The 26,685-nt window shown below is 44.7% G+C and overlaps 3 protein-coding genes across 4 annotated transcripts; 2 read left to right on the plus strand and 1 right to left on the minus strand.

Moving 5' to 3' along the window:
• The first annotated feature begins 1,990 nt into the window (after positions 1-1,990).
• znf319a (zinc finger protein 319a) lies at positions 1,991-6,510 on the plus strand. The gene is made up of 2 exons (XM_079736211.1): positions 1,991-2,113; positions 3,172-6,510. Exon 2 carries the CDS (start codon positions 3,291-3,293, stop codon positions 5,073-5,075), a length of 1,785 nt encoding a protein of 594 aa, XP_079592337.1. The 5' UTR covers positions 1,991-2,113; positions 3,172-3,290; the 3' UTR covers positions 5,076-6,510.
• Positions 6,511-6,910: 400 nt separating this feature from the next.
• On the plus strand, positions 6,911-14,852 carry LOC307075951 (casein kinase II subunit alpha'-like). 2 transcript variants are annotated; one of them, XM_079736722.1, is made up of 13 exons: positions 6,911-7,179; positions 7,804-7,958; positions 8,160-8,271; positions 8,419-8,520; positions 8,687-8,737; positions 8,915-8,974; positions 9,096-9,179; positions 10,504-10,614; positions 10,776-10,877; positions 11,276-11,376; positions 12,110-12,258; positions 13,433-13,520; positions 14,370-14,852. In XM_079736722.1, exons 2-12 carry the CDS (start codon positions 7,855-7,857, stop codon positions 13,504-13,506), a joined length of 1,050 nt encoding a protein of 349 aa, XP_079592848.1. In that variant the 5' UTR covers positions 6,911-7,179; positions 7,804-7,854; the 3' UTR covers positions 13,507-13,520; positions 14,370-14,852. The 2 variants fall into 2 exon arrangements, with proteins under 2 accessions (XP_079592848.1, XP_079592849.1); XM_079736723.1 differs by having other exon boundaries at positions 7,807-7,958.
• A 2,079-nt stretch (positions 14,853-16,931) lies between these two features.
• kiaa0895l lies at positions 16,932-22,053 on the minus strand. Its single transcript, XM_079736362.1, has 7 exons — positions 21,575-22,053; positions 20,314-21,113; positions 20,013-20,156; positions 19,445-19,577; positions 18,341-18,646; positions 17,790-17,887; positions 16,932-17,169 (listed from the first exon to the last, which is right to left on the minus strand). The coding sequence occupies exons 2-7, from the start codon at positions 21,076-21,078 to the stop codon at positions 17,008-17,010; spliced, it is 1,608 nt and encodes a 535-aa protein (XP_079592488.1). The 5' UTR covers positions 21,079-21,113; positions 21,575-22,053; the 3' UTR covers positions 16,932-17,007.
• Between the last annotated feature and the right edge of the window lie 4,632 nt (positions 22,054-26,685).

Consider the following 26,685-nt stretch of genomic DNA (forward strand, 5'->3'; position numbering starts at 1 on the left):
TCCTCCCCCACCCCCCTCACCCATACCCTAACACCACCCCTCCCCTCAGCCCTAGACAAAACACCCCTCACCCATACCCTAACACCACCCCTCCCCTCAGCCCTAGACAAAACACCCCTCCAGGCTAAAGGGAGTTGAGTTACCTTCCATATGAGAAAAGGTGTGCCTACTCCCACCATTCCCTGAAATGGCATGCACTGTTTTGTCTCTCTCTCTCTCTCTCTCTCTCTCTCTCTCTCTCTCTCTCTCTCTCTCTCTCTCCCCCCCCCCCCAAGTCCCCCCTTTTTGGAACAGAGGAAAAAGGGAAAATGGGGTTTCTACAGTGTCACATCCCGACACTCTGGGCCGGATGAGATTTTTTCAGCATGTTTGTTTAGCCTGCTCAATCTGGTGTCAGTTTGTGAGTTTGGCCTTGTGTCTCTCTATCCAGCAACACAAGCTACATGAGCCATGGAGAGCCGTGTAAAATAAACGCTAGCTTTTAACTCTCAGTGGATACTGAAATGTCCAGAGTTTATGAATGATATACAATTAAACTCTCTGCTACTGTATGTTTTATACTTCGCACCCGGTGGCATCATCATGTTGTGACATCATTGCATGCCCAAGCATGCTCTTTCTTACTCTTTGGTTTATGAGGTTGTTTCGAAGTTAATGTCGAGAAAATAATGAAATGTTTGAAATTATTATGCGATTGGTGTGGTTATTATTGCGGTCACACAAATTTACATATTTCAAATTAACAAAGTCAATATTCCTATTTTGCTAATAAAATAATCACATTAATAACGACATCACGTCAATAACAATAAAACGATTATAATATATAATAATAATAATACTATTATAATAATTAACAAAAACAATACATAAGAAACACACTACAATACATCCCCGATATGCTTCAGAATTAGTGTACAAAGAATGTACCTTATGACCTTCATTTTTACATTTTTGTACACATCCAATAATATATTAATGATGACTGGATTAGCATTGTTCAGTGGAATAAAGACGACAGCTGGACATAAACGGACAGCATTATATATTTTATATGCACTACGATGGGCTGACATAAAGCAAGTTTGTTCATATTATTGGCTGCTGATGCTGTTTTCCATTAAACACGCGAGAATGGTCATGCTGTTTTTGTTTTGAAGAGATGTTCTTAAACACCATTCACTTCACTATTCTGTTCTCACACATAAACCATCCATCTTCTAAGATCTCCCCGACCTCACATTCCAGATAGGAGGGCAATAAAGACGGTTGGTAATTGCCTACCTGAGGCCCAGCTATAGATTATAAATTGTCATTTTATTGGGCATATCAATTTATGTGGGTCATACTGTCTTTTTTTTCCTCCTCATAATTGATAGGCCAACATCGTTTCTCTACTAATACAATTTTGATCTAACTGAAAAATAAGGCAATCATCCAATAAACTTATATCATATAGGCATGACCCAAAATAAAGGAAAATGAAACACGTTTTTGCAGCTCAAGGGGATATTATATACAACATTAGCGATCAATTATTTGGTCATTTTATATGCTCGGGTGTTTTCGGTGATTTTGTAAATGTGTCATTATGATAATGGCGGGGGGAGGGGGGGGGGGTATTTGACATTCGCGTACATAGCGCACTCTTCAGGCTGTTAAGCAGACTGCTGTTGAATTAAACAGTATTAACAGTTATTCATTACGATACACTTTGAAAGACTCGGGTGCCACCGCCGATCTAAAGTTGGTCTAAAAAGCACCCCAAATGCAGTGGGTAAAAAGCACCCTTCCCCGGTGCGTGCGCGCGTGCACGTACAAGTGTGCACGCCCGTATCTCTGATCAAACATAATCACTATAATCATACACTTTGACGATTTTTTCTAAATTAATACTTTGCAGTATATCAGTGTCCCAAACCTTGGATTTCGACATTTGGCTACCAAGTATAAAACTGTAGCGGACTGCGTGGCGGTTTCCGGTGTCCGTTTGAGGATGGCGTTTGGGTCCAATCGCATCTCTGCCATCGCTAATCTTCGAGGGCCAAAGAATCTCGAAGGTTGTCGCCTCCCGTGTTGAGAAGGAATCAAAATCCACGCCTAGTCTCTCTATGTAAGTAAGAACGTTGCATTGTTTTGCCGTAGCCACGAGTTATATGTTTACAAACGTGATATGCTTTGGCAACAGGAGGGGGATGGTCCCTGCAGCCCTGGAAGGCCTACAGACGGCTTTTATAGCTAGACCATTAATTGCGGCCCACCGTCTTGTAAAACGACATTCGGAATCACCGCTAACTCCCTTGATTGTGTCAGCCTCCACTGGGCTTCTTCCTGCCTGCATGCTATGCGTGCTTGGGCGGTTTATAGACTATTCTTTCGCTGTGTCTTTTGCATTGTATGGACTTAACTCGACAGTTGTCCAGTGGATGGAAATGGCTTGCCAGCTCCACCAGCTAAGCTAGCTAACCCATGTAGCCACATAGCGCTGTCTATCATCTGGACGGTTTCGGCTATGAAACGCCCCGTATTAGAAAATTACAGTTTAACATTATATTTCCTTTCCTTTTTCGCACAACTCTGCAATAAGCTGTGTGGAAAGTGTACGCGGTTCATCATGCAGTAATTCGGAATGTATATACATCAGAATATGGGTGAAGTTGCCGTCAGTAAATACATTTTTCAAGCTAAAGCATAAACATTCAGCTTGATCTCTTCTGCATAACGTAATAACCGGTTTTAACAATTGAAGTATTCCACCGGTCTACACACCGGCTCGAATATTTACGACAGCGACAACAGTGTATACTGATGACTACCGTTACAATACTTAAAAAAAAAAAAAACGTGTTGGGCCTGTTTCGAAATGACTCCTTTTATAGCAATATACAGCATTCATATTTGCACATTGAAATGCCCCAAACTATGCGTCCATACATATGTTATCTTTAACCAAACATCACTATGCTAGTCGTTGTTCCCACCCATAAAAATGCACGGCACACTCTCTAAAGAGTATTCCTATATCATGCATATGCCATGTATGCATTTAAAATAACCTGCTCTAAATCGCCAATGAATAAGTTCCAAAATGCAACATTTTATATTGACTGCCATCCCTATTTGTTTCCCCCATATCTTGTTGTAATTCTTTTTTTTTTATCTTTCCTCCAGGCTACAACACATATTTTAAGGGACGATTGTAATCCGGGATATAACAATCAATTCCTGGCAATCATAACATTGCATCCTCCGATAGAACGACAGAACCTGAGTGGAAGCTGAATCCTTACATGCGTAGTGGAAGGATGACGGAGGCGTGGCAGCAACAGCAGCATGCAGTGGCTCCACCCTCCGTGGTGCACACCCTTCCCCAGTCTTCAGACAACCCTCTGGGCTGTGCTGTTTATGGAGTAGTCCTGCAGCCAGACTCGTCCCTACAGCAGCCTCAGCATAGCCAGCATGGGCAGCAGCACGCCGTGCCAGCCCAGCAGCCCTCCTTACAGGTGGGGGGCGAGAGAGGGCACAAGTGCGGCGCCTGCGGCCATGATATCTCTCACCTGGCCAACCCACATGAGCACCAGTGCATGGTGAGCCAAGACAGGTCCTTCCAGTGCACTCAGTGTATGAAGATTTTCAGCCAGGCGACGGATCTTCTGGAGCACCAGTGTGTACAGGTGGAACAGAAGCCGTTTGTGTGCGGTGTGTGCAAGATGGGCTTCTCGCTGCTCACCTCTCTGGCACAGCACCACAACTCTCATGGCAACGGCAACAATCCAATGAAATGTTCAATCTGTGAGAAGACCTACCGTCCGGGCTCTGGGAACGTCACGCCCACCTCCTCTGCCGCAAACCCTCAGCAGCCCTCCACTGGGGAGACGTCTGCTAGCGGTGCGGCCATCAGCGCCTCGTCCCCCCCAGCGTTTGAGGCCTCTGCACCTGACCGGCCCTACAAGTGCTCGGTGTGCCACAAGGCGTTTCGGCATCTGTCCGAGCTGACCCGTCACGAAAGGGTGCACACCGGCGAGAAGCCGTACAAATGTGACACGTGCGATAAAAGTTTCAGCCAGTCGTCTCACCTGGCCCATCACCAGCGCACCCACAGCTCTGAGCGGCCGTACAAGTGTGCCGTCTGCGAGAAGAGCTTCAAGCACCGCTCCCACCTCGTGCGCCACATGTACGCCCATTCTGGCGAGCACCTGTTCAAGTGCAACTTGTGCGAGATGCACTTTAAGGAGTCGTCGGAGCTCCTGCACCACCAGTGCCAGCCGATAGGCGAGAGGCCCTTCCGCTGTGGCTCCTGTGGTAAGAGTTTCAAGCGCCCCTCCGACCTGCGGCAGCACGAGCGCACCCACTCGGAGGAGCGCCCCTTCCAGTGCGAGGAGTGCCAGATGAGCTTCAAGCAGCAGTACGCCCTGGTGCGCCACCGGCGCACTCACAAGAACCCTGCCGACCGCCCCTTCAAGTGCAACCTGTGCGACAAGGGCTTCCTGCAGCCCTCCCACCTGCTCTACCACCAGCAGGTCCACGGCATGGAGAGTCTATTTAAGTGCGCATCCTGCCAGAAGTCTTTCAGCCAATCGGGAGAGCTGCTGAGGCACAAGTGCGGCGGGGAGGTGGAGAAGCCGTACAAGTGCGACGTGTGCGGCAAGGGCTACAAGAAGAACTCCACGCTGCAGCGGCACCAGAATTCCCACTGTACCGAGAAGCCCCTGAAGTGCTCCCTGTGCGACCGGCGCTTTGTCTCGTCCTCCGAGTTTGTCCAGCACCGCTGCGACCCCACCCGCGAGAAGCCCCTGAAGTGCCCCGACTGCGAGAAGCGCTTCAAGTACTCGTCGGAGCTGCAGCGCCACCGCCGTGTCCACACCGGCGAGAAACCCTTCAAGTGTGCCAGCTGTGACAAGAGCTTCAAGCAGCGCGAGCATCTGGCCAAGCACCAGAGCGTGCACTCGCGGGAGACCCAGTTCAAATGTGTGTGGTGCGGCGAGCGCTTTGTCGACCTGACGGCCCTGCAGGAGCACACGGTGCAGCACACGGCCGAGGGTGATAGCTTTCCCGCTCCTCCCTGCATCCCATGATGATTCCAAGACGCAAGGCGCTGCGTCCGGGCCCCTCGGTTACGATGTGCAGTGTTACCCTTGAGGCGCAGTGGGCTTTCGTCTGCCACCACATTCATAGTCTTTCATATAACCTGCACCTGTTTTTTGAATTTAGTATTTATTGTAACATTTTAATGTTTAAAGATTAGGTCCGTCCCACAGTTAAAATAAGAAAAAAATGCCACAAGCCCTAGATCCACGGGGAATATTATTGACATCATAGCCCTCCCCAGTCATTAGGAAGTCATGAAGGACTTAAAAGTAGTTTAAAAAGGCATGTAATGTTGAATGAGAGAACATCATATTTTGTTTGCAGTAAAGTGTGGGACCTTATGTGCTTGCATGTGATTGTATGTTTTGTGATTGGTGATTTCTTAATCAAGTAAAAAATAAATCATTTTAGACTAGTAGGCAATTCCTGCCCATGTAAAAATGTTAGAATTTCATGTGCCTTTTTATCAATTTTATTTGTATTCAATTACTTTACACTCGCTTCTGCTACAGCCAAAAACAACCCTTAAACATTAATACAGTGACTGGCTTGCTCAACTATCCTTTCACGTAGACCTAGATATTACCATTTGTTTGTGCATGAATATTTATCATACTTTTAACATAACTGCTGTATTATATTTAAAAAAAGTTTCCTTCTATAAAGAATCCCTAGAAAGAAAAAAAATCATGAAACTGTATAGCCTGTGTCTTATCTGTGTTGATGCATCTTTGTATTAAAATAAATGGCACCTACGTAACTAATCCATACGTATCATGCCATACCAACACCTGCCATGTGCAATAGACCATGCATAATGTAATATTTATGACTACTGTCTACTCTTTGTTTCAATATATTATAGATTGTGTGTATAAGCTCATGTAAACATTGAAACATGTATAGTGATTGTGTTACCTGCTTTTCTAGCCACTATGTACAAGCTTGCTGTATTTTGCAAGCATATTGGAGATACAAGTCCAAACGAGTTATCACAAGAGGTTACGATTATTTGCAAAAGGCTACGTTGGCAGACTTGCTACATTAGTTACTGTGTGGTAAAAGCCACTTTTATTTTTAAAAACTGATCATGTTAAATATATTCTCACAAGTCCACACTGTCCCTTGGCTAGCACATTACAAATTACTTTATTCTCAGTTGCCTAAAAATTGTGGGTTTGTGTCTTTTACTGAGGATGAAGTCTAAGTTTGTATTATAGTTCATTCTGTGCATTTCCAGATTAAATTAAATCTTTACTTGCACTGATAATAATTCCAAGTGATTGACAACAGGAATGAAGAAGATGAGGAATGAAAACAATAGTTTCAGTGCAGATGCTCCAACTTTTTCTGGTGGGAGAAGAGCAGTGACGCATTAGAGCTTTCAGTGATATATAATCAATATACATTATCTTCACTGTATACAGACAGCAATTAAAATAAACCACAGTATCAAAACGAACCAAGATGTGAAATTGTTTTCATCCGTTTGAACACTATATGTTGACTTGGATTGCCATAGCCCTTGCTCGCTCAGTGGTTAATTAGGTCGCCTATCTAACTGCGAGCCTAACTAAAGTAGACAAACCAAGCAGGCGCAGGAAGACGTACCATTGGTTTGGTAGGCTGCTAGAGCAATTACACTGGGGAAATATGAATTTGCTTTTAAAACTTGTCGGATACAACACATTCATGTTGGGTGGAAGAATGTGTTTTTCTTTTGTAATTAAAAAAGATGAGCGTTTAATTTTATTTTATGCAGGCGACAAAATCAATTCAGCTCAGTCAATCCCTGTTCCAGCTATTACTTCCGGGTGATGTTTACCGCAACAGAGGCAATCATCACTTATTATGGATCTAGATATAACGTTTCATTTGTATTTTATAATCTCCGATCACTAATGAAGATTAATGTACTCATGTTATTTTTTTACATGTACCGTTAATAACTTGGCATACAGTTGGACGACGACAGAGGATAGTAAACTACGCATTACTGGAGCACTACGGGGCGAGCTAGCAGCAGCATAGCATTGAGCTAAGCTACATATCGGGTGGACTTCCTCTCCTCTCGACCATTTCTACAGCGAGGTAGTAGTGTTAGCGTGCTAGCAACACCCTCGGATATATGGATCCCAAATGACATATTTGCTTTAGATTTCATTTCACCCGTTTGTTTTTTTCCTGTTCAAAAGTGTGCCGGATTAAAGGGTTACGGGGGACCATGAATGAATGCGTCCCCTTAGGTTTCTATTGGTTATTAAGCTAACGCGAGCTAAGTTAGCCTAACTGTTAACGTTAACGAGCCGCTGCTGCTGCCAAAATCGATCGCCGTTGGCTGGGTGGTGGATTCATTTTGTTAAGTCGGGTCTAATATGCGGTACTTTGGGAACAATTCTGTTACAATTTGGCAATTATAGCAGCCCTTATTTGTATTTCTCTTGTCTACCTCAACCCATTTCTTCTCTCCCAGTCTCCTCTAAACTGGCGGTCCACCATCACATACTGCCTAACAGGCTGATAAGGGGGATCCGACATTCATTCATCTTAGCATTGTTTATACGCACTGCAAGTTCTTCTGACCGATACGTTTTGGCTACAGACGTATGTCAGAAAGGGGCGAAACCATCCCATACCAATGCTAAGTTCTACACAGAGGTCATAACGCCAAACATCCCTGTAAGTCTGTGCACTTCTTTCCAACCCGTCGCCAAGAAGACTGTAGTGGAAGGTAAACCACCTCGACATCGAGCGCCCAAGCTCGCAATGCCCGGTTCCACTGCCAGCAGCAAAGCTCGGGTGTACACCGATGTCAACACTCAGAAGAGCAGGGAATATTGGGATTACGATGCACATGTGCCAAGTTGGAGGTATTGAAACGTTACCTAAGTGCCATATTTCTAAAGATATTTTATTCTGGACAACAAAGTATTGCCTTCCTTGTATGGGCTTTCTAATCATCCAAACATTGAGAGATGCTTTACAAGTGCAAATCTGTCCAAATACCTTAAGTGTCCAAAGTTGACATCTTGGTTTGAGTGTTAATGAGACTATTTCACCTTTCATTCCAGCAATCAAGACAATTATCAGCTGGTGCGCAAATTGGGTCGAGGGAAGTACAGTGAAGTTTTTGAGGCCATCAATGTGAGCAACAATGAAAAAGTTGTAGTCAAAATCCTCAAGGTGAGTTTAATATAAACGTATTATATTAAAACGTAGTTGCTTGTACTTTTCAGAAATATTAAATGTAATCATATTGCTGTAAATAGTTGTGTCAAAAGTATTTGGCAGATTTGAATCTCAAAATGAACGTATTGATCTCTTCTACAGCCTGTCAAGAAAAAGAAGATCAAACGTGAAATCAAAATCCTTGAAAATTTGCGTGGGGGCACCAACATCATTCGCCTGGTGGATACAGTCAAGGATCCTGTGGTGAGTCAGGAGCTGCAAAGTGCTTTTGCGGCATTTTAATGCAAGCAATGCTACACAAGTCTTGCTTATGACCGCGCGGGGATGTGACGACAACGCCAGCTCCATCTGCTAGTTTTATTTCTTACCTTTTCTAAGTCTAAGCATTCTGCCATCTTCTCTTTTGCAGTCCCGAACGCCAGCGCTTGTGTTTGAGTTCATCAATAACACAGACTTTAAGGTACTTTAAAACCGCTAGATTTCCCGCCCATATAACACACTGATCTCCATGATTGGTAACACGCATGACCTTAATGTTGTTTAGGATCATTTCAAAGCATTAGAGATGCAGGTCCTCCTTCCTATCATGTTACTAATATAGCCTACAATTTTCCAACACTTCAATATGATATTATAGGAGCTTTACCAGAAGTTGACAGACTTTGACATCCGTTTCTACATGTACGAACTTCTCAAGGTATGTGCATTTGAAATCCCTGGAATTTAAAATTGCATTTGAGCCTTTTAAAACCCGGTTGGAGGGTTGGTCGGTAAACGCCTTACACATAATGGTAAAGTATGTGTTTGTTCTTTACAAGGCACTGGACTACTGCCACAGTATGGGCATCATGCACAGGGACGTAAAGCCCCACAACGTGATGATCGACCACCAGCTGAGGAAGGTACTTGCTGCAGACGCTCAGCCCCTTCCCTTTGAATGAATCATTAAATGATGAGTTCACTGTTGCACCAAAGGGCCCATCCCCATCACTGTGCTGGTCTAGCTGGGCTAGAATGGAAGAGTCTTTTGAGCGTTTGAAAAGATAAAAATATTTGTTTTGGTTGAACATGTTTCTTGTTGTATTGACGCGTGTCCCTGTATGTCATCATGAAATAATGTTTGCAAACTGAGCATTGACTATAAATCGATGGGCTTGGATAGTCAAATTTCTTTAGTCCATTTAATAAACAAAGCTGGAAGCCGGCTTTGGTCACAAAGCCGTAGCTCACATAAGCCAGCTGACTAACAGTCTATTTGCATCGGTTTCACGGCAGTTATTAAGATGTTGTAGCATTTTAAGAACAATGGATTACTTAGATGATTACATGTAACTCCATTGACCATCACATAGTTTCATGCTGTTGGTCCGGGAAGTTATATTTTGCCTAATGTCATTGTACTGGTAATAATGTGATCTGGTCCACAGCTGATTTGTATTGTCATCTTATGAGTACATATCAATCTTAAGTAAACCATTTACGACAAACAGAAATGTAGAGATGGATCTGGGTTGATGGAAGTTCATGACAGTGTTGTTACAAGAAGATGCCCAAGTGGTCTGTCCCACACAGTTAACAGCTTTGATGTTCAGATAGCATTGTTGAGGACCTTGATTGAGTTTTTCTTGTGGCTTAGTAGTTGGGTCAATTTTCTCTAAATACGTCCCACATACCCGACGGTTGATAAATGTGTAGGATGATCAGCCTTTCAGGCAAGGAGAACGGTGGCCGATGGAAAGTGGTGCCTGAGCTGCATCTACAGCTTGGGACTGGCCAGATCTATTATTTGCCTGTCTCATAGATAAAGGTGGCTGAGTTATTCTACTATCTAACTAGTAAAATCCAACATACGTCAGGAATGCAGTTAAGCAGTTTTTCAAGCAGCACTGTGCCAGCCCAACAGCGTGTCATTGGAGTGGATATGTACCGATGTTTCAGGGAAGTGCTAAGTTTATGAAAATTGTTTCAATTTGAACATGGCTACTCATTCATTGCTCGTTTTTTGACCATGCTCGTTTTTTGAATCATACTGAATTATCAATACACCATGAACTTCCCATTTGGATTATTCTTTTCCTTTATCCTTTAAAGCACTTTGATTCTTGCCCATGTCAGTACTACTAGCCCAGGAAGACGCCAACAAATACTGAAGCATTTGTCAAATAATGTTGGACCGTCCTCAGTACACTAAGTCTTTTGTAATGAATGTTACATCCTGTGTCCCAGCTGCGTCTTATAGACTGGGGACTGGCAGAGTTCTACCATCCTGCTCAGGAATACAACGTCAGGGTGGCGTCACGCTATTTTAAAGGGCCCGAGCTGCTAGTGGACTATCAGGTATGAAGCCATACTTATTCTCTGCAAAAAAATACGCTTCTGTTAAAGCGGCAAGCTGTACAACTAGGGCTCCCATTTTTATTGTTTAGGTCAGACAATACATTGTCTGTTAATACCTAATTTGGACTAATTGATGAATTTTTTCTTTGGACCCTTTTTAGATGTATGACTATAGTTTGGATATGTGGAGTCTAGGCTGTATGCTGGCAAGCATGATCTTCTTGAAAGAACCTTTCTTTCATGGCCAGGACAACTACGATCAGGTATTTAGTCCAGAGAGCCAACGATATGATGCTCCTTTTGCACTGTTCCAGATGCTGAGATTTAGTGTTTTGCCACGCATCGAAAGGTCAAGGAAACCAAAGCAGCCCCTGGGAGTTTACAAATGTATTTTTTGGAAGGGTTTTATTGTTCATAAAATCATAAAAAATAAACATTCAAACATACTATGCTTTGATGGTAAATAAATGCGTTAAAAATGTATTGTCAATAATCAAATTTTAATCTATGCCATAGTCTTCAGTATCAGTAGGACATATATTGTAAAATCTGTTAATATCAAAATCGTTTTTTTGGTATAATGTATTACGATTAATGTATAATTACATTTCAAGTTTATATGTGTTTCTAGTTTGTCTAATTCATTTTTTTCCTTAACCAGCTGGTCCGCATTGCCAAGGTGCTGGGGACAGATGAGCTCTTTGGTTACTTGCACAAGTATCACATAGAACTTGACACACGCTTCAAAGACCTGCTTGGCCAGTAAGTTTAAACAATCCTTTAACAATGCCTGAGATATGTCTGAAAGAAACAAATGGGAGCACTTTGTCCTTCCCCCAACATGTCATTCATGTCGTGACACTACTGAATCTAAGTCATATAGTCGGGAATCAGCTTTCGCATATTTAAAATGTCTTCATTTACTTCAACATCAAACGAAAGCATGAAAGAGTTGACTACCTTCCGTTCAAGAGTTGTCCACTAACATCATGAAAGCAGTAGTTTCCATGTCGGTCCTTACTTCCTCTGTGCGTCACCAAAGTCTCATGGTGGTCCTTTGGACTTTAAAGGTGACATTATATGAGTGAGTGTGATTAGCCATTACATGCCGTTTTGAAGTTCTGCCTCTTCTGACATCACTAGTGGGCGTGCCCACCTAGATGTATGCTGAATAGATGAGCCCACCCAGTGGACTGTAGCAAACGTTGCTCATCTGTCCATCATACATCTAGGTGCACACGCCCACTTGTGAGGCTGATTTTCAAAACGGCTTATAAGGGCTAATCACACTCTCACCTTTTTAAGGTGTGACATCTAAAAGTGCTTTACAGCTGTGTGCTTATGTCAAACAGAGTTTACTGTCATTTCAAATGACACAACAGAAATACTTTGGCTGCGGTGGCCAGGGTTTTATCGTTTCAGATTCAAAATTAATGTTGACGTTTCCTTGGAGTCTCTCACTGTGTGACATGCCCCCTTTTGCCCCCCCCCCCAGGCAGACAAAGAAGCGCTGGGAGCAGTTTGTCCAGACGGAGAACCAGCACCTGGTGAGCCCCGAAGCCCTGGACCTGCTGGACAAGCTGCTGCGCTACGACCACCAGCAGCGGCTGACCGCTGCCGAGGCCATGCAGCACCCCTACTTCTGTGAGTGGCACTCTTACTTCTGTTGGTAGCAGCCCTACTTCTGTTGGTAGCAGCCCTACTTCTGTTGGTAGCACCCCTACTTCTGTTGGTAGCACCCCTACTTCTGTTGGTAGCAGCCCTACTTCTGTTGGTAGCACCCCTACTTCTGTTGGTAGCACTCTTACTTCAGTTGGTAGCACTCTTACTTCAGTTGGTAGCACCCCTACTTCTGTTGGTAGCAGCCCTACTTCTGTTGGTAGCACCCCTACTTCTGTTGGTAGCACTCTTACTTCAGTTGGTAGCACCCCTACTTCTGTTGGTAGCACCCCTACTTCAGTTGGTAGCACTCTTACTTCAGTTGGTAGCACCCCTACTTCTGTTGGTAGCACCCCTACTTCTGTTGGTAGCAGCCCTACTTCTGTTGGTAGCAGCCCTACTTCTGTTGGTAGCAGCCCTACTTCTGTTGGTAGCACTCTTACTTCTGTTGGTAGCAGCCCTACTTCTGTTGGTAGCACTCTTAATTCTGTTGGTAGCAGCCCTACTTCTGTTGGTAGCACTCTTACTTCTGTTGGTAGCACTCTTACTTCTGTTGGTAGCACCCTTAAGGCTTAGTTATGGTTCCACCTCAATGCAAGGCAAGGGGGTACCCGGACCCATTACGTCCTTGCGGACCCTCCTTGCATCCACCGCAAGGACCTGACGTGCGCCTCCCAAAAATTGTAACCTTGCGTTAAGGTGAAGCAGCAGCAAGGGCTGTGATTCACTAAAACACTAGAACCCGACGCAGAACCAAAACAGGTTCACGACTGAGTCGAAGTGTCTGCGTGATCATTGCGTTGCGTCAACTTGGAACAATAACGTCAATGCCTAACTTATGTTGGTAGCACCCTTAGGTCTGTTGGTAGCACTCTTAGGTCTGTTGGTAGCACCCTTAGGTCTGTTGGTAGCACCCTTTCTTCTGTTGGTAGCACCCTTTCTTCTGTTGGTAGCACCCTGTTGTCTGTTGGTAGCACCCTGTTGTCTGTTGGTAGCACCCTGTTGTCTGTTGGTAGCACCCTGTTGTCTGTTGGTAGCACCCTTATGTTACGGGAAACCTTGCTTCTGTTGGCAGCAGCCTTACTTATATAAGCACCACCCTTACCTCTGTTAGCAACTCCCTGGAGATGTAAACACTACCGGTCTCTTGTTTCCGTAGATCCAGTGCTGAAGGAACAAGCAAATGCTAATACGGACGGCACAAAGGCAATAAGTGGCTCGAATGCGACATGATGAGCAGAAAGGAGGTACTGTTCACACTAGATGTTCCAAACACAAATAAAAAAGGATACCATAAAATGGATGCAAATAAATGCAACAGTATTATCTGAGCTATACTTGAATGGAAGTTTACCTCTAATAAATCAAAATGAATATTTCACACAGTTTTGGATGAAAAGGTTTGGAAATTTGGGGAAAGTAAAAGTTGAAAAAAAAACATTTTTATTCTGTTGCTGTCGGATCGCAGAAAAATAACATGGTTCTCTCTCAATTCTTAAATTGGGTTACTCTATCTGCATGTGCCAACACAACATATTTTATTAAACACGCAAAAGCCATGTATGTCATCAGAAGGGGCCACAAGCTCAATAAAGTCTGGACTGAAGGGTTTCCTTAGGATTCGAGACCATGAGGAAACGATAGGTCTGCATTAAAAGGCTTTGACACTGCTCATCAATCTCTCGGATAGTTAAGCTTTGCAGAAATGGATCCATGCAGAAGAGCAACTGTGACATTTCTGCTAAAGATGGTTCTACAGGCTACTTTATCAGAAGATGTACTCAATCCATCACTCTTCTGACTTTTATTGGTCGATAGCTTTTTGTTAAGTCGTGCTTTTTGTTCAGTCAGCTTTTTGTTCCTGTTTATATAAAATTTAGAAAGGGCATACTTTGCACTTTTGACAATTTAAACCTGGTGCAATATTTTGCAGGGTTCTAAAGACTCATATAATGTATGTATCTTCAAAGATAACGTTGCATGTGGTGCAAAATGTCCTAGAAGGAATTAATTCCATGCAATAATGGCCATAATTGTAACAATAATAATAATGGTCTTAATTTTGTTTTTTTTGTCCTTCTACAATCTTATTTCAGAGAGAACCTTTGTTACCTCAACGTGACCTTTTTGTGGCAGAAACCTCTGCCTCCACAACAGCCATACTGGAGCAAGATGTCAATTTGCAACACACACAAAACACATGGATAAAACTCTTAAACCCCCTGACAAAACCAGGGCATCGATGCTGTTTGGTCCCTGCCACAAATGCATCAGATATGCGCTTTGAGGTGCCCCCTACTCCACCCTACCCAACCCCCCTGCCCCCAAAATACCTTCTCCAGTACCCAAACCCTGTTTTTAAAATGAGCAAAGTTGTTGGACTGTTGACCGATGTTGGTTCTGTATCAAACCAGTGTTGTACTGTAGGCTGTGTGTGCGTGTGTGTGTGTTCGTCATTTTGACGCTGTGGTGACCTGAGATTGAGTTCCAGGTATATAGCACTGAGTGGCATGGAGGCTCTTTTCTGCTATGGATAGAATATATGCTATATTGAAAGAGAATAAACCATTTTTATTTAAATTCAAGATGCTGCAGTTGTTGTTAATGACTGGACTAATCGCTTGGAATGACTTGGATAAACTTCATTGTATATAGCTGTAGTTCCAGAGGAATCCTTGAAAGGTAACGCTACATTACTTGTGCTTCACCTTGAGCAATTGTGGCACAGTTAATACAGCTTGGAACAAATGCTTGGGCTCTAGCTTGCACAAATGCTTGTGTAAGCTAGATCCAGAATCATTTTCTTATGAAAAGAAATTCACAATATTATAGATCTCAGGGGTCGTTTTCTGTTTTTTCCAAAAACTGTACATAGATATGTTATGCCAGGGAAACACATTATTTTTTAATCTTTTATTTTTATTTAGACTAAATGAAAAGTGTTAGGTTGTTAAGGACACCAGATTCACAGTTTATTTTTGAAAGAAATGCATTTGGAATACATGGCTTCCAGAACAAACGGTGCATCATGTGTGCAATACGAATGGGCGCATTTGTTAAGGTTGAACTGGGCTTGGTTATGTCTTTCTAAATTGAGGTCACCTCACTTAGACTTTGGTGAATACAAATTTGTATCTGCTTACCAATATAGGGTTTCCTTGTAAACAAAGCAGAATTCTCTAGTGCAAATATTGGAAATCGATAACAGGAATGGCTTTCACATTTGAAAGTTAAGAATTTGTATGCAAAATTGAATCATTTTATATACTCATAAGTTGGCTGAGAGTTTTGTTTCTTAGTCATGTTGTGCCAATGCATACAAACTAGAAGACTTAACACCTCTAGGCCCACGCCACCAAAACAAATGCATTGACATACAATAATGTATAATAAATGATAAACACTTCAAAAAAGCCGCCTTCTAATACAAATACTGGCTACAGCAGATGAGTTGTACACCCATCAAAGGCACGCCCCGCACCCTGCATTCTTCTCCCTGTGTATCAGGGCACAGGCAAGAATGAGGCTGAAACGCACATAGGACGAATGAGGCTAAGCTATGGTGATTAGCCGCCTAGCGCTGCAAGTGGTATTAGGCTAAGAGTCCATTTAAGAAGCCTTCGTGGCTCGGAGACAAACAAGTTTGGTTGCAGTGCAAGGGAAGCCTGAACGGGTGCATCACAATACAGTAGCATCGATACGAAAGACCACCAAGGACCCTTAGAAGACCCGATCATGGTATTGGTAACTCTCAAAGCTTTAAGAAAATAAGCCCAGGGATAGGTTTCTAAGACACTGAGTCCACTGGCACTTCTTGTTTTAGAGATTCTGGGTCTCAGTTCACCACCTGAAACTGATGGATCCTTGGTGCCCTTTTTTTGCAAATTCAAACACCCTAAGGCATAAAAAAACTGTTCTTGACTAAAAGGTCCGGTATAAAGCTAATACCATTGACATTCAATCATTTTCTTAGTAAAACACACAAATGAATATAAAAAAATAATTGCATAAATAATGATATGCTAATGAATGCAAAAAAAAAAGAACATTACAAGACACAATAGTATTATTGTGCTGTATAGGCGTTACATATATTAATACTGTGTGGATGAAAAGTACATATATAGTGGAAGAGTATTGAGGTAATTTCATAGGGAGTGTCAAGGCGGGAGTGGACGGGCACTTGTAGAATACTTAAATGCAAAAAGGAAAAGGGAGACACTGACATGCATAAGACACATGATAATCATTTGAAATGTAGGTAGAGGTGATTTGTGTATATGCCCCGTGGTTCGTACAATTCAAGTTTTTTTGTTTTTTTTCAAGGCGCCCACATAAGCATTGGTTAAATACGATAACGATATTTCCATTGGATATCAAAATCTACTCCCAATACAATTGGATACCTTCCTTTTAAAAAAAAACAAAACAGACCTGTGTACGGCTGCAGGTGAGCCACTTAGCTCAGGTGTTGCAGGGGAGTGAAGGGGTGTGTGTGTGCGTGCGTGTGTGTATGTAGGGGGAAGATTGAAGGTGTGTGTGCGTTGCAGGGGGGAGAGTGAAGGTGTGTGTGTGTGTGTGCTGCAGGGGGAAGAGTGAAGGTGTGTGTTTGTGCGTGTGTGTGTGTATCTGTGTGGAGGGGGGAGAGTCAGGTGTGTGTGTGTGTGTGTGTGTGTGTGTGTGTATGCTGCAGACAGGGGAGGAGTGAAGGTGTCTGTGTGTGTGGCAGGGCATTCAGGGTAGGAGCTGTTGCAGCTCCTCGTCGTCCAGCTCGTTCGCGGCCACGATGTTGTCGAGGTGCTGCAGGTATCGTTCCGGGTCCTGCATGAAGTGTGGGATCCTGGTCCTACGAAGCACGGCCAAGGGTCGCAGCCTGTCGACGTCCTCGAAGGACACCTGGTGCGGCCAGCATCATCATCATCATCATCACCATCGTCACCATCATGACATGGTAAACGGACTGCATTTATATAGCGCTTTTATTCAAAGCGCTTTACAATACTGCCTGACATTCACCCATTCATACACACATTCACACACGGCGGAGTCAACCATGCAAGGGGACAGCCAGCTCGTCTGGAGCAGTTAAGGTGAGGTGCCTTGCTCAGGGACACCTCAACACTCAGCCGCCCTACTCTTGAGCTACCCTTTACGCCTTGTTCACACTACATGCGTCCCTCGACGGATGGGGGCTTTTTGACGTATCCATGTGTTTTCCCGGGTTGTATTACAAAGGCGATTTCATTGGACAGTGTCCTTGCGTATATTTGCATAACGCAGTCTGATTGGCCGACGGATCCGTCGCCGCCTGAAAAGTTGAACATTTCTCAACTTTCTGACTCGGGCCACGGAGCCGACAGAACTGACGGACCCACAATCCATTTCGCGAGCGCCCCATGCAAAGTCAATGAGATCCGTCGACGGACGCATGCAGTGTGAACAAGGCGTTAGCCTAACCCTCATCATCTTCAAGGAGATATATCGGACTCTTTATGATCGGTTGACACGAGACTCACCTTGCCTAAGGAGGTTAACATTTTGAAGTCGATGGTCCGCCGGTGTCGAAGAATCCTGAGGATCCCGTCCAGGTAGACCTGGTCTTTGCTGAAACACCCTAACGAATGGCCATGATGCATAAGTCAGTTATTAACTCAATATTTATTGTTATTACAAGGCTCTTCTTAATGCTGTAGAATGCTCCATTCACTTAAATGGGTTTCCAACGTCAATTATTTTTTCCTAATTGACCGTTGCTAAGCATTATTGACCGCTGTCAAGGAAAGTGGATTTTTTGCCTCTGAATTCACGTCTTCGTATCACTCCACAAGTAGTCCGGTAACTTTTCAACCCAAACGTATTTGGTTGCTGAGCGACGTCAACGTCTTTGGAAAACTATTTTGCTGCGGATCAACACTACAAATGGTAACAAATAAATTCTAAAAAAACACACTGTGTGAAGTTATTTTTTCATTTTGGCAAGTAGCCGTATAATAAGCAGGATAATGTATAGAACGCCGGTCATTATTCCAGACCTGTTCGTGTGTGCGTGCGTGTGTGTGTGTGTCACCTGGCTGCGACGTGTCCATCTGTCCCCTCTTGGCACGCAGGCAGTACTCCCAGCGCACGGCCGGGTCCCGGACGAAGCGGGCGATGTGGCCGAAGAGCTGGCTGAAGCTCATGGAGGCGGCGTGGTACACGGTGTAGTAGAGCAGGGCTGCGCGCCACAGGTAGGGCTGCTTCCTCAGCAGCACGCTGTGCAGGCTGGCCAGGCCCTCCTCAGTGGGGTTGGCTGGCTTCAGGCCGAACTGCTTCCTGCCCACCGCCGTGCTCCACGGCTGCAGGTTGTTGTTCACCCCGCGCAGGTAGTGGGTGCCTTTGGCAGGAGAACGGAGCGTGCGAGGAGATTAGAGATCAGGCACAAATCGGTAGCCTCATAGCATGATGGCCTAAAGACTGGTTCAATGTCGACGCAACGCAAGGGGGTTTGCCGACCCTCCTTGCGTCCAACGCAAGGGCCTGACGTGCGCCTCCCGAAAATTGTGAACCCTGCGTCGAGGCGACGCAGCAGCAAGGGCTGTGATTGGTCCGCTCACTAAAACCTGACGCAGAACCAAAACAGGTTCAAGACTGCGTCGAAGCGTCTGCGTGGTCCTTGCGTTGCGAAGACGTGGAACCATAAATGAGCCTTTAGTCGTATTTGGGCAAAAATGTATCTATCTAACCCTATTCTGCTAACGCTGCTGATTCACTGTGCCTCATTGGCTTGATCCTAAGCCAATCAGAGTGCTTTTCACATTCCATGATCACAATCTGCCTAAGTCTTCTATTTGATTTAGGCATTTTTGACGCTAAATACAAGATGAACCTGACAATATGACAAAATACAATAAACACAGCCTGTTTGCCGTGAACTCTCGGCCGACTCTTGTCGTTTCCAGGGCCAGGTCGAAGCCCCTGAGGTTTATTTATTTTATAAAGATTTATTTTTGCATTTTTATGCTTTGTTATAGAGGGAGATAGAGAGGAAGGTATGGGAGATAGAGGGGAGGACATGCAGCAAAGGACCACGGGCAGGAATCAAACCCAGGTCGCTGCGATCAGGACTGAACCTATAGGCTACGCGCTCTACCCGGTGAGCCACCTGGGGTTTGCCAATCCAATGGAAGCACACCTATCTCGTGCCTCAGCATGCCCTCCAGCCAGTGCTGTCGCGCGCCTCCCAGGTTGATGGTCAGCGTGGGTCGACATCTCTCCACCATCATCACGGCCTGAGAGAGGAGCTCCTCAGACAGGCACACCACCACCTGGGGAGCACATCCCTTCACCGTCATACATCTCCGGATGGAGCTCTCTGCAATGGACTCTTCCTGGTGTTTGAGATGTCATTTCAAACATGTCTTTAACACTTTATTGGGATGCGGAGGGTCTTGGAGCCTCATGGGAAAGCACTTTAGAAATAAACTGTTGTTATACGTGTATTATCGTATAACAATCAATAGGACATCCTTCCATAGATGGATGGAATTATTCAGGCTTTGTTTCCTTGGATTATACCCAATTCATAAATGTATCATAAAAGTAGATAGATAAGTAGATGATCATTATATGTTATAAATGCATATCACTATGGATGATAACACCATTCGTGATAATGGTACGGAATAGTGATAATGAATGGAAGCTGTAGTAATGACTATTTTATACCTGTCTGATTCCCAAACTTCCCACACAGGGCTCACCTCTCCTACGCAGTGCTCCTTCTGCAGATATTTGCGCACGGCCGCCCACACTCGACTCTTGGGAAGGACGCTGCCACCCGTCACCTCCTCAAAGTTCTCATAGGAATCAAACTTCCGGAGAACACATTCCATGATTCCGACTGCCTGGAAGAGAGAGAGAGGGAGAGGGAGAGAGAGAGATAGAGAGAAAGAGAGAGAGAGAGGGAGAGGGAGAGAGAGAGAGCGAGAGAGAGACCAGGTTTCAGGTGTCACAGTGTCTTTCCACACATTCCTCAAAATAGGAGGGGTGATGGCTCCCTACCTGCTGCAAAAAGAGTCCGGACCCTTCCTTGTATTTCTCCAGCACGCTGCTTGGCTCGGGCTGGGAGTACTCAAACTGAGGCTCGTACTTATAGTCCGCCTGGAAGAAGGCCTGCCTCTCCTGCTCCAGGTTGAGGGGCCGGAGGGCCACCAGCAGGCAGGGCCTGGGCCCCGAGGCCAGCGGGCCCCCGCCACCCAGGGGCCCCTTGGGGATGTGTGGCAGGGAGGTGGCGGGCCGCATGCGTCCCGTGCTTGCCCGGAGGCCCAGGGATTTGTTGACGGAGCAGGAGCTCTCGCTGCGCCGCATCCACCCGCCAGGGTTCAGGCTGGGGCTGGTGAGGCTCCTTGTGGGGGGCGCCGGCGGGACCGGCCCGCTGCGCCAGGGGGGCTGGACAGCCCGTCGGTCAGCCGTCGACGTCTCCAGGGACCCTCGAATACGCTGCGGCGGCGGCGGCGCCGTCATGTCCAGGCTGAGGGGCCGTCGGAGCAGGGGTCTGGGGCTGGACCGGACCCTGCTGGGCTTCTTCTCTGCCGTTTGGAGCTGGTGATCATCCAAGGGTTCATGATGTGCCAGGAGACCATTGGTGGATGCTGCCTCGTTCCTGGTGAGGCTACTCTTGTGGGCGCCCTTGGCGTGCGACCTGCCGGTGGCTTTAGGTTGATCCGTTCTCTGCCCTGATCCCGACAGGTCCATGGTGCTCTGGCGTCTGCCGACATTATCACCTGAAGCCTGATCCATACAGCCCTCGCCAGGGTTTAATACCATCCCCACGGCAGCCCTACCGAGGTACAGCCCCAACGCTACAAGAAACACAACGTGGATGAATACCTTTTTTTTTTGAATTATTTTTGTTCATTTGTCTTCATGGTTTGTTGCAGTCAGGGTGATCTTTACACTTACCGTAACTCTTTAGACAAGATTATCTTAAAGAAAGACTCTTAATCACTGGCATATCGGATTAGGTCCTTGTAAGGATTTTTTTACCTCATTTGTAAACATTTTCCAATCTAAAATGTTGCCGTTTACAGCTCCAGCATGACCAACATTGTTTGTAACCCGATAACCTTAAAAATCAAAACACCCCACTGTATTTACACTTACGACATGCAAACGTGCAGACACCGTTGCATGAATTCAAAGGAAAACAGTTGTAGCATAAACCATCCGCCATATGGAAAGTGGGTTCGGAACCAACTGCTTTTATTCTTAAATCCCACTGAGCTTGTGAAAACAAGGATAGAATAAAGCGATTTGTTTTTACCTTGTAGCGTATTCTGGGGCTTAAGCACACAACTGTTAAGTCAAGTTTTTCTTTCATTCACTGCGAATTGTATTCCATAGTCAGAGGTAAAGGATCCCCGGTGTAATAGTGTCTTATGTGTGTTGATAACGGATTTGGGCCTGGGGGCCTGGACCGGTGAGGAAGCGAGGATCGCGTTGGAAGAAATGACGTGTGTGGGGCGGGACCGTCCCGCCGTGCTTCACTTGCACAGCGTACTGACGTAGCGCCGAGGCAATGGCGGGTAGTTCAAAAATCATTTCTATAACTAACAACATATCTGATTGGGTAGAAAGATAGGAGAAAAAGGAGCCAACTTGATTGTCCTTGTCTAAGAGACAACGACCGTTCACAATAATTTAACCGTTTAACCGTTCACAATAATTTAATGGAAGAAACGTAAATCCTATAAATAAACGCAGTAGCCTACTGCTGCAATTTTCTCATGTCCATTTTATATCAAAAATTGTATTTGATAAACAATGTAAAAACATTTTTTTCACATCTTCTGGTAAAGATCCATTTTGCTTTTCAACAGTGTGGCATGTCTGTGTGTCGGTTTGTTCATGTATTGACCATTAGATCTTAAAACTACAACACGGTCAGCAGCGCCCAAGAGCAGAGAAGAACTATGACAGTTTGCTTCAGCCGTATGTTTAAGAAATCAAACAGAGAAAAATTAGGCGATACAGACATTCCTGTTTCATAGAACTTCAAATAACAACCTTTTTTGATGTATATTTAAGGGCTACTAAAAATAGATTGTAGCACACATGAGAATATGTATTAACATGTCAACGTGTCTTAGCATCTGTTAGAACAAACCCTGCTATCTGTAAACAACGTTTCCTTATGAGGCTTTTGTCGGAATAAAAAACGTGTGGCCATCAGAAAAAAGAATATGTTGGCTTTTTTGCAATTTTAAATAGTTAATCGTGTTTGTATGCAAAGTTCGTAAATGATCCTAAAGAGGTCAACTCTCCGTGCATACCCCCCCCCCCCCCCCCCCCCCCTACTCCAATGAACCAAGAAAAACGGCTCCTTAACCAAGGCGGAATATACACCCTCAGTTTTACCCTTGCAAGACAGTGAAATGGCGGGTGTGCCAAGCCACAACCATACTGGCTTGGCAGTATAGCCTACCACATGTAATTATAGGCTTCTGCTTATTTATTTGAGAAACGTGTTAGATGATGGGCAGTTTTTGTAATGAAGCCTGTGCTTTGTTTTAAGCTTCACCTCTGACAATATTGAAACCTTTTATGTATTCAATGTTATCGAATTCATATGATCTAAATGTAGCCAATCAGTAACATTCTTTGCTATCATCAACAAACACAGCAGTTCACGTGTTGATTTTTTAGACCTACAATAAAATTAATTTCTAAAATAGTCACAGAATTGTGAGTTTTTATTTTGCCTTGAAATAGTCGTCTGCTCATTATTTTTTACTCATATCTTCATTTAAGTTGGTCAGTTAACCATGTTGCAGCCTTAAGTGAATTATTCTTGCGAGCTAGCATATTTTAATGTGCGGTTTTTGATGTTAATACGCGATCACGTTAGTTTTGAGAGCACTGAAAAGGCTATAGGCTGCACAGTAAGTGATGTTTACATTTCCAGATGAGCCTCCACGTCATTTGCATCCCAGGTGTCCTGTCTCTTCGCCCTTCATTTTCACTGGGTTGAGGCCACCCAAAATCTTGCAGGCGCACCGTAATTATAATTTCTGGCTACGCCCCTCCTTCCACAATTTTTCACCTAGAGACTCCACTCCAATTTTAAAATGTTTAGATTACCTTGGGATCGCACGCTTCTATTGAGATTCTTCTTCTCTGACACTTCAACTAATTCACACTTCGTAACTTGGTTAATTTTAACCGCTAACCTTTGCAATGTTTTTTCTTGGAAAGAGGGGTCGAATCCAAAGGAATAGCTTTAACGAGACTTTATTTGTATAAAGTATTTTCGGTATGGTAAACTGATGCTCTGAAGTAAAGAGAGATTGGAGATGTGCCTTAGCACGTGCGAGAGTGTTCTCCTAGCTGATCCTAACCACAAACCCACGTATGGTAATCGCTGCCGGGAGAGTTCTAAAGGTTTTGTGGCCAGGTGGTCTTCTTTATGGACTCAGCGAGGACCGGAAAACTCGGAGAGAAACCGGTGTGACGTAATCCTCGGTTTTCCTCGCCTGGTCTGTGATGCTGCCCTCTGTGGCTAAGTGTAGTATTTACGGCTTATATATTTGGTCCTACCCCCTATTGGTTAAGTGAGGGAAATACAGCTTGTGTTCCTAAAATACGTAACAGTCCCTCCTTGGTCATCTTAGATGACCATACAATAATATTTTAAATTATAAACACCATTTACCACACCGAAAACATAGTCAAAGTAGAATCTATCATCAACACCATCAACCGTCATGGAAGAACCTCTTGAAGAGAGGGGAAAAACCACTACGCGTCCCCATAATACTGAGACGGCATTCACGTTGTGGGTCTTGTTGAAAATACAGGTCATTATTTAACAATACAACAATGAACATGAATCTTGTTATCATACAATCACATGGCCAAACAGCACACAAACAAAACTATCAATAGAAATCCTGAGCTAATACTTTTGGTCATGTGCTACAAGGTCATAAAATATTCAACAGGTGCGAAAGTAACGTAAAAATTGATGGTCATAACACCATTTTAAAATTTCAAAATGATTGATAGACTAAAATGGATTTGGGGGGTTCAGGTGATCTTCGTGTATTGGTGCGCCGGTTCATGTGGGTGGTTTGGGCATGGATTTGGGGAGTTCAAGTGATCTTCGTGTATTGGTGTGCCGGTTCCTGTGGGTGGTTTGGGCATGGATTTGGGGAGTTCAAGTGATCTTTCTGTCGCCGTCGGGTCTGTAATTCATGAACCCAAGACTCGTCCCTCCTTGTCAAGGGCTCATCTCAGAGAGGTTACTCCTACACCATGGGAGCCTCCTCACAAGTTCTCCGTCGTCGTGTCAGCAACAGGTGGCCTGTAAAACAATCGTCTCAAGGAAGATCAACAGTACCATTATCAATGCAGCGATTGGGGGGGGGGGGTCTGACGACCGGATCTATAGAGACAGGGACAAAGGGTTGGGGCTATCAAAAGGAGTTTACGACCCGATCGGACTGCGCGACCAGGCCACAAGATGGCACCGGCGCCGAGAGAGAGATCTGTTTTTGCTTAGGTCAGAGGTTATGCAGTCTTTAACAAAAGACTGACCAATCCCCTACCGACGCGCGCGCGCGCGCGCGCGCGCGCGCGAGAGAGAGAGAGAGAGAGAGAGAGAGAGAGAGAGAGAGAGAGAGAGAGAGAGAGAGAGAGAGAGAGAGAGAGAGAGAGAGAGAGAGAGAGAGAGAGAGAGAGAGAGGATGTAACACTTAAGTCGAGACCCCCTGTTGCTCTTGAGCAATGGCGTTTGTTTCAGAAAGGGCTCCGACTACAAAGACTGTGGAGGTACGAACAAAGGAAACGCACGTTTCCAAGACGCGTTGTCCCTTTAAATCGTACACCACGTGGTACATCCAAAATGCTGCAGAAACAAACTAGTTTTGGATCTCTATAAGAAGTATGAGATTCCAGCAAGTTTGTCCCCACGGCGGGTTAGCGAGGGACTTGATAGCAGATGGGTTGTACTGCGTAAGTGCTACCTCTACGGCTGCGTTTTATACTAACCAAAATTGCACATTAGATGTTACATGAACCGGGCTGTGAGGAATCAATTAGATTTGAACTCCTTGGCTAACGCCGGCCAAGCCTCCGTCCGGTTCAATATGCAACTAAGCTAGATTAACGTTAAAAACCTGACCTTTCCTCGCCCCGCCGTAAGAGTTCGGAAGTTTATGGCCGGTAATAAATATACCTTATGGTGGCCCGGCTGAACTCGAAGCTTATCACCAAATAAATAACACTTAACCACAGGTAATACGTCTCCCACGTTGGTACAAACATTTAGATCTAATCAGGATTGGATACAGTCTATCTACAAACCCATATAAAACACACTCCGAGCCCTTTACTTCGTGAGCTCGTTATTCAATTTCAATCTGTTAGCGTATCCTAGGCCGTTTGTCTAACCGGCTGTATGAATTTAAACCAGTCCGAGATTACACGTCCCCGCAACCAGTCGAAGGCAGTACAAGCTATTCACCTAATGTTACTAATCTAACTATACAGAGTTTAGTCATTGACAACAGGTTCTGTTTACCTTTCTTGTGGCGCCTGTAAGTAGCTTGTACTGCTCCCGACGGCCCCGCGGTCGCAAGTCTCGGTCCGGAACTTTCCAATCACGTCGGGGTCACCAAATTGCAATGTTTTTTCTTGGAAAGAGGGGTCGAATCCAAAGGAATAGCTTTAACGAGACTTTATTTGTATAAAGTATTTTCGGTATGGTAAACTGATGCTCTGAAGTAAAGAGAGATTGGAGATGTGCCTTAGCACGTGCGAGAGTGTTCTCCTAGCTGATCCTAACCACAAACCCACGTATGGTAATCGCTGCCGGGAGAGTTCTAAAGGTTTTGTGGCCAGGTGGTCTTCTTTATGGACTCAGCGAGGACCGGAAAACTCGGAGAGAAACCGGTGTGACGTAATCCTCGGTTTTCCTCGCCTGGTCTGTGATGCTGCCCTCTGTGGCTAAGTGTAGTATTTACGGCTTATATATTTGGTCCTACCCCCTATTGGTTAAGTGAGGGAAATACAGCTTGTGTTCCTAAAATACGTAACACCTTCGTTCAAACATTTAACAAATCAACACACTTGTATCTTCAATAATGTAGCAACTGCTGGGTTGGTCGCCGGTTCAGTCTGCCGCAGAAAGGATCCTGGGGGGTTTAGACTATCGCAAGTTGGACCTTTGGCACCCTCTTAGGTCCTTTGCGGCAGAGACGTTGTGTTGGGGTAAAGGGTTAACCTAGGTGGTGGTGTATTTGTGTTGTTTGCGTGTCCGACACCACCATGAAAGAGATGCCCCGCCGCCGGGGCTCCTCCCGGACAACCCCGGGCAACGATCCCCTTCTCCTCCATGTAGCGGTTCAGTCTGTACTTCAGATTGACGTGGAAAAG

Source organism: Pollachius pollachius (assembly GCF_949987615.1).
Source record: "Pollachius pollachius genome assembly, chromosome: 5".
Lineage (NCBI taxonomy): Eukaryota > Metazoa > Chordata > Actinopteri > Gadiformes > Gadidae > Pollachius > Pollachius pollachius.

Bases quoted from the DNA above. Each gene is read 5' to 3' on its own strand.
- kiaa0895l (XM_079736362.1), bottom strand. From the start codon at position 21,078: ATGGTATTAAACCCTGGCGAGGGCTGTATGGATCAGGCTTCAGGTGAT. The intron at 19,578-20,012 runs GTGAGCCCTGTG...TGTGCTCCCCAG, and splicing joins AGGAGCACTGCGTAGGAGAG to GTGGTGGTGTGCCTGTCTGA. The intron at 18,647-19,444 runs GTGTGCTTCCAT...CTCCTGCCAAAG, and splicing joins CATGCTGAGGCACGAGATAG to GCACCCACTACCTGCGCGGG.
- LOC307075951 (XM_079736722.1), top strand. From the start codon at position 7,855: ATGCCCGGTTCCACTGCCAGCAGCAAAGCTCGGGTGTACACCGATGTC. The intron at 9,180-10,503 runs GTACTTGCTGCA...CCTGTGTCCCAG, and splicing joins TCGACCACCAGCTGAGGAAG to CTGCGTCTTATAGACTGGGG. The intron at 12,259-13,432 runs GTGAGTGGCACT...TTGTTTCCGTAG, and splicing joins CATGCAGCACCCCTACTTCT to ATCCAGTGCTGAAGGAACAA.
- znf319a (XM_079736211.1), top strand. From the start codon at position 3,291: ATGCGTAGTGGAAGGATGACGGAGGCGTGGCAGCAACAGCAGCATGCA.